The sequence below is a fragment of the Eptatretus burgeri genome, chromosome 1 (assembly GCF_056783735.1).
Source record: "Eptatretus burgeri isolate ZD-2024b chromosome 1, Ebu_testis_v1, whole genome shotgun sequence".
Taxonomy (NCBI): domain Eukaryota; kingdom Metazoa; phylum Chordata; class Myxini; order Myxiniformes; family Myxinidae; genus Eptatretus; species Eptatretus burgeri.
This window is the reverse complement of record NC_140961.1, coordinates 22,858,161-22,865,642: the sequence shown is the minus strand read 5'-3', so window position 1 is coordinate 22,865,642 and position 7,482 is coordinate 22,858,161. Positions and strand designations below refer to the sequence as shown.

At 44.0% G+C, this 7,482-nt stretch overlaps 2 protein-coding genes across 2 annotated transcripts in view; both read left to right on the top strand.

The window, feature by feature from the left end:
- The window catches only part of LOC147034014 (zinc finger MYM-type protein 1-like), a 13,513-nt gene extending 10,740 nt beyond the window's left edge, over positions 1 to 2,773 (top strand). Inside the window, exons 2-3 of the mRNA XM_085848742.1 lie at positions 315 to 1,544; positions 1,578 to 2,773. Of these exons, the coding sequence (XP_085704868.1) occupies positions 315 to 1,544; positions 1,578 to 2,588 (2,241 nt within the window). The 3' untranslated portion in view covers positions 2,589 to 2,773. The remainder of the gene's footprint in view (positions 1 to 314; positions 1,545 to 1,577) is intronic.
- Positions 2,774 to 2,779: 6 nt separating this feature from the next.
- On the top strand, positions 2,780 to 7,227 carry LOC147034013 (uncharacterized). Its single transcript, XM_085875073.1, has 2 exons — positions 2,780 to 4,346; positions 4,458 to 7,227. The coding sequence occupies exon 2, from the start codon at positions 4,618 to 4,620 to the stop codon at positions 6,277 to 6,279; it is 1,662 nt and encodes a 553-aa protein (XP_085731199.1). The 5' UTR covers positions 2,780 to 4,346; positions 4,458 to 4,617; the 3' UTR covers positions 6,280 to 7,227.
- Positions 7,228 to 7,482: the final 255 nt, after the last annotated feature.

Below are 7,482 nucleotides of genomic sequence, written 5' to 3'. Positions count from 1 at the left end.
GAAGTGTGAAGACATCTTTTTGCTAAGATTACTGTAAATAACAGAACAAAATGCTAACAATTCTTCAAGTAGAAGACACATGATTGATCGAATGTCATGATATTTGGCGTGGAATATAGTGTTTTTTCGTTCATTCCTTCTGTGTTGCGACTATTTATTTTATTTCAGTAACAAAACTCATGCTAATTTTCTACGTTGGATTTTACACAAAATAATCAAACTAAATGCTCTTGATTTGATTGTTATAGAGTCTGGGGAAGACCAGTGTATTAAATTTGTATTGTTATGTTAACCTCATTTTTCTTATTTTTCAGGAATGTGAAATGGATATTAGGAGGTTCTTTAAAAAACGTAAGTCTGATGACTCTGACAACAATCAAGACACCCCGGGTACATCGGAGACGCATGTTGAACCAGCAGAGCAGCGCAGAGGGGGACATCACGAGCAGTTACTCACAGCAACCAATCAGATGCCACCCCAAACACCACTTGCGAAAGTGGCCAATGACTTGCCTCATCATCTGGACATTGGATCATACGTCAAAACCACAGAACATTTGACCAATAATCGAAGATATGACCTCCTGATGAACACATACGTCCCACCAACTGATTACAGCTATCAGAACGATTCACAGGGCTCCCACTGTTTCCGCCACACGTGGATAAACCAATATTCTCCATGGCTGGCCTACTCAAGTCACTTGAAAGGTGCTCTGTGCAAATACTGTGTGCTGTTCCCTCAATCAGTGCACCGAGGTCTCATGGGTGCGTTCATCGTGACTCCTTTTGTTAAATACAAAGACTTCAATGAGTGCGCGAGGAAGCACATGCTTTCCTCCTGGCACAAAGGCGCACTGCAAGATGCCAACAATTTCCTCACCACCGTGCAAAGGCCAGAGTTGACCATCGTGAGCCAGATGGACCGAGCAGTCAACAAAGCAGTTACTCAAAACCAAGAGAAACTGTTCCCCATACGATCCAGCATTCTGTTCTGCTGCAGCCATGACATTGCATTGAGGGGGAAGGAGAGTACATCGGGGAACCTCTGTGACCTACTGCGATTCAGGATAGAAGCAAGGCACACGGTCCTGAAGGATCACATGGAGGGCGCAAGCAAAAATGCGAGATACACATCAGTTTGTGTGCAGAACGAGCTGATAGTTCTCTCCAAAGAAGTAGTAAGAGACAATATTGTGAAAGCTGAAAATGAATCAAATGGATTCTCTATCATTGCAGATGAAACTGCTGACATATCAGGCACCGAGCAACTGTCCATTGGAGTACAATTTGTTGTGCTGCAGGAACAACGGAATGACTCAGCCACCATACGTGAGGAATTCCTTGGATTCATTCCACTGGAGAGGGTGGACGCTGCAACAATTGCAGATACTATCATCGACCAAGCAAAAAAATTTGGTCTTAACCTCGACAAGCTCCACGGCCAAGGCTACGATGGATGCTCAACCATGGCAGGAAAAGACAATGGTGTACAGGCCCGTATCAGGAACACCTATCCCAAAGCTGTTTTCGTGCACTGCTCTTCACATTGACTGAATTTGGTGGTTCATGATCTGAATTCTGTCGCAGATGTTAGGAATACGACTGGAACTGTGAAATCTATCATTAAATTCTTCCGTGACAGTCCCAAGCGTAGGAGACTGGTTCCAAATATACCTTTGTTGTGTGAAACCAGATGGAGCGCAAAGTACAAAAGCATCCGCATATTTTCAGAGAACTTTTGTGATATCTATGCACAACTGGAGCAACTGGAGGCAATCCAGCATGAGTCACAGAGTACGCGTCAGATGGCGTATCAGCTGAGGTGTGCTGCAGGAACCACAGTGTTCCTCTTCTGTCTGAAGATCATTGCGAAGTACTCAGCGATGTTGGAGCCAGTGAACCAACAGCTGCAGGCAGTCGACATGGACACGATTGGAGTCCGATATCACATCGACCTGTTGATGAAGGCTTTCCGAGCTCACCGGGATGGTGCAGACCGTGTGTTCTCAGAAGATGTCATCCCTGAGGTGAAAACCTTGGCAGAAGAACTTGGCATAGACTTGACGATGCCTCGGCGATGCGCACGCCAGGTCCACCGGCCGAATGTAGGAGGCTCCATTGAGGAGTACTATCGCCGCACCATCTATGTCCCGTACATGGATTCCTTGATCCAGTCTCTGGAAAGTCGCTTTGGTGAAAGTAACACGCCATATTTTCACATTTTTGCACTACATCCGAGAGAAATTCAGCAAACAGAAAGAGATGAATTCAAGCACATCGTTTCATCTGTCGAGGAAATGTATGACATTGACAACCTTGTAGAAGAAGCTCTAGCGTGGTATGACGTGCAGAAGCATAAGCCACTGGATGACAACTCTCTGGGTATGATCGAGCTGGCGAAGCAGACCACTCTGTTCCCTGCTGTGCGCAAGGCTATCCTCATCGCACTGACTCTGCCTGAAACATCATGTACAGTGGAAAGGTCCTTCAGCACACTGCGCAGGGTGAAGACCTGGTTAAGATCAACGATGAGTGATAAACGTCAGTCCACCTCTGCATGCGAAGTGTCCACCGCGACAAAGTGAACAGCCAGAAGACCGAGCTAATGAACAGGGTCATTGACAATTTCGGAAGAGATCCCCGACGGCTCCAATTCCTGTTCCAAGAGTAGTAACCTGCTCTAACTGAATAAACTGTTGAGAAATGTTTATGTTATTTTCATTCATTTTGTATTTTCCATGTAATTTTTTTTAATTTTTGATTTTCCAGGGGGGGCAAATGCCCCCCCCTGCCCCTCCCTGCAGACGCCCATGGATGTAGGGAACCTCGATGAAGGATCTGGGATAGAGAAGACTCTTGCAGGCCACCAAACAAAGTGGCATAAATCATGTTACATGAAGTTTAAATGTACAAAACTTAGTAGAGCACAGAAGAGGCATGCATCTTCAGAGCATGAGGGGGAACCGCAGCCATCTTCAAACAAGATGTTCATGCGACGAAGTAGCAGCCCGGGTGAAGCTGCGAAGAACCTTTGTTTTTTCTATGAGAAACCTTCACTACAAGAACCTCTCCGTGAAACCTCTACGTTTCGTCTCGATAGCCGTGTTCGAAGATGTGCAATAGACCTGCAAGATGAAAAACTTCTTGCGCAATTAAGTGCTGGGGATCTCGTCGCACAAGAGGTGAAATATCATCCAAAGTGTCTTGTTGGTTTGTACAACAGAGCAGCTGAAAAACACAAAGAAATAAAAGAAAAGAGCAAAGATGAAATACGTCATGGTATTGCCCTTGCTGAACTTATAACACCTATGTTGAAGAAGCACAGATGGAGGAAGAAGTGGCGCCAGTATTCAAGCTTGCGGATCTAATCAAACTCTATAGCAAAAGATGAGAACAACTGGGACTACCAAATGAAGACCTCACAGTACGAAATTGCAAAACCGGATTATCTCCCATTTTCCATACATGACAGCTCACAGGCAAGAGAGGGATATTTTGCTGGCGTTCAATGAGGTCATTGGGTCTGCCCTGCAGAAAGCCTGTGAAATTGAAGATTATGACGAAGAAGCAATATGCTTGTCTCGAGCTGCGAAAATCGTCAGAAGAGATATGAATGACCAACAAATAAAGTTTTCAGGTTCATTTGAGCCTGAATGTCAATTAAACTCAGTTCCACAATCATTACTGTCCTTAGTGGCTGTGATCCATGGTGGTTCCAACATAGCGTCGCAGTCTCCGGATGGGGTGTATCAGGAAACACTTAGCATGGCACAACTACTGATGTTCAATTCAGCTCGACAAAAGCGAGAAAGGAACATTAATGTCTACCACAGTAAGATCAGAGAGCCACCACTTCCCATATACGTTGGATTAACAGTACATGCGAAAACACGCAAGAGAGACTTAATTGACACCTTATTTGACCTTGGTCGATCCATTTCTTACACTCGAGTCATGGAAATATCAACAGCAATGGGAAATGTTGTTTGCGCCCAATACCACAGCGAACAAGTAGTTTGCCCCCCAAATCTGCGCCGTGGTCTGTTTACGGTTGCAGCAGTGGATAACATTGACCACAACCCAAGCTCTTCCACAGCAACCGGCTCTTTTCATGGAACTGGAATATAACTGTTTCAATTTCAAACTCCCTCTAATCTTGGTACAACCCGTTCCTATACACTTGAACTGGAATCTTCATTGAAGAAGCTAAATGAACTGCCGGATTTCTACACCAATGTTGGCCCTTTGAATATGTCAAAAGCTGAGTTTACAGTTCCACATGTGGATGGAAAAGTGACAAGTGATCGCCAGAATGTCATTCAAGAGTTGCAAAAGGAAACTCAGTATGTATCACACAAAACATTTCAATTCAGTTTTTGCATGGAATTTTTCATTGGTAAGTATTAAGCATGTAGTATCATATCTAATTATTCTAAATCACAATTTTCATACAGGTGGCTCGTGGAGGTTGAAGAGAACTACAGCAATGATGTCAACGATAACACCAATCTGTAATGGGCAGCGTATCATGCAAATCGACAGGAATCAGCTGGAGTCTTACCAGCGATTACAACACTGTTGCCATTATTTCCAGACGATTCAAAGTCAGTAACCATGATACGACACTCAATGGATGTGATTCGACAAGCAGTGTTACTTCTCAACAACAACCACATACCTGTCATCACTCTGGATCAGCCCCTTTATACTCTTGCAAAGCAGATTCAGTGGTGGTGGCCTTCAGAAAATGGTGAAGACAAATTTATTGTGCTTTTGGGAGGGTTACACATTGAAATGGCTGCACTGAAACTTATAGGTGACTGGCAGGAGGATTCAGGATGGGTGGAGGCTTTAGTGCAAGCTAAGGTAGCATCCTCAGGGGTAGCAGAAACTAGACATGCGCATCAAGTGACTGCGAGCGCACTGCACCTGTTGATGAAAAGTTCTTACCGTGGCTATGTAGAATCCTGCACTGAGGAGGAGCCTGATTCATTTGAAAAATGGTGCATCTTACGTAAGAAAGAGAGTGCGCTTTTTCAGTTCTGGTACACAACACTACATCCTGAATTGCTTGTTTTTACGTACTTGAGATCTGTCCGAACAGCAAACTTCCCTCTGTATATAGACAGTTTATCAGCACTTGTACCTTGGTTCTTCAGTTTCGATCACATTAACTATGCCAGATGGTTACCGGTACACAGAGATCTTGCAGGTTTGGAGGAACGTCATCCAGATATAGCTGAGGAATTTAACAATGGTAAGTTTACCATTAACAAATCAACCAGGGTGTTTTCATCAATGGCAATCGACCAGGCACACGAGCAAAACAATTCTACTGTCAAAAGCGACGGAGGAGCTATAGGTCTGACTCAAAATCCAGATGCAATGAGGTGTTGGATGGTTGCTGGCCCAGAAATGGTAAGAGTAACTGCAGAATTTGAGGCTTCCATGGAAAGGCCACACAAAAGAATAAGCTATGTCACCAAACACCATGAGCATAATAAAGCGACACAGGAAACCTTTGTTCGGCAAGTCAGTGATTTATGTGATGTCTTGGAAGAAATGGGAAATCCATTTACAGAGATGAGCCATGATTTAATGAGATTAGACACAAGGGATATTGCAGATTCATCTGTTGTGGATGCTATCTACAATGCAGAAGATTTAGGACAGAAACAGTATGAAACCTTTACGAAAGACCAACTTATCGAAAGGTCTACTTCAATATCAGAACCAATCAAGAAGAACAAATTGTCTCTGTTCAGCAGACCATCTCCCAGAGAAAAATCTAAAGCAAGCGTACAACTGTCATCTCTCAAGAGTGATTGCTCCCTTTTTTCAAGGCTGTATTTTGCTTGCCAGTCTAGAGATGGAAACTTAAGTGAGTTCTTTCAACATGAAAATCAAGCATGTCCACCAGCGCTGTCCTTTATAGGTAACCTGCAGCAAAGAAGCAAGTCTGATCTCATGCAGTGTCTTGAGAAAAGCATTGAAGTTACCTGTGACACACCAAACTTTGATGTTATCATTATTGATGGTGCTGCAATGGTGAATATCCTAAAGCCAATTGCAATTACAACATTTGAGGATTATGCATTGAAGGTATTCATTCCATATTTGGATTGCCAACTCCAAAATGTGAGTCGCTTAGACATCGTATGGGATCAGTACCTGGATAATAGTCTGAAGGCCCAGACAAGGATGAAACGCGGTAAAGGAGTCCGGCGCAGGGTTGCTGCACACGTAGTGTACCAGGAAATTGGCAGGAATTCCTAAGAATTGACGAGAATAAGAAAGAGCTGTTTACGTTCTTGGTCGGATACGTTACACAACATTCCATGGAGAAAGAAATTATAAGCACCGATGGGCGCAGTGTCGTATGCAATAGGGAACGGGATATCAGCTTTCTATCCCCGTTTGATCATGAGGAAGCTGATACGAGGATGGTCCTCCACCTTGCAGACGCAGTACGACAGGGCTACAAGCACATCGCCATCCATACAGTGGATACAGATGTTGTTGTTTTAGCTGTGGCTGCAGGGGCTGAACTTTCAATACCCAAGATATGGATTGCGTTTGGAACAGCAAAGTCATTCAGATATATTCCTGTCCATGAAATCATTACGTGCCTTGGACCATTGAAATCTGAAGTACTGCCATTCTTCCCTGCCGACACAGGATGTGATACAGTGTCATCATTCTATACCCGTGGCAAGAGAACTGCATGGGAGACGTGGAGGTTGTGTGAAGAAGTGACAGATACTTTTCTAGCACTCTCAAAAGGACCTGATGACCTATCCGATAACCACTTCAAAATGCTTGAAAAGTTTATAATTTACTTGTATGACCGCACAAGCAATGCTGAAACAGTTGATGAGGCATGCCAGGAACTGTTCACAAAGAAAGGGAGAGCTATGGATGCGATTCCTCCCACAAGGGCAGCCCTAGAACAACATGTCAGAAGAGCTATTTACCAGGGTGGATTTTGTTGGGGGAAGTCACTGCATGCCATCATGGATTTACCTTCTCCTGAGAAGTGGGGTTGGTGGGATCCAGCGAACTGGAAACCCTTTTGGACCAAGTTGCTTGAAGTTAGCACCTCAGCCAGAGAGCTTATTCGCTGTGGGTGTAGAAAAGGGTGTGTTAGCCGTTGCAAATGTATAAAGGCAGCTTTGCCATGCACCGCACTATGTGCGTGTAATGGTGTAAATTGTGATGTTTGAAGATGGAACCGTATTGTTGCTGTGATATCCCCTTTGGTCTGGATGCTGCAAGCAGGACGTATTTCGACGTGTTTGCTACGAAAATCGGAGTGCATGCAAAGAGCAATTTGGCATTCATAGAACTTGAAGCATGCGTTAATATGTAATAACTTCCTGTAATAAAGGAATTGTTTCATATTATTGGTTTCTGTTAGCCCTATGTCAAAGATCTGAGTGCCACGATTACCGGGTACCCTAATCATATGGTATTGCTCTG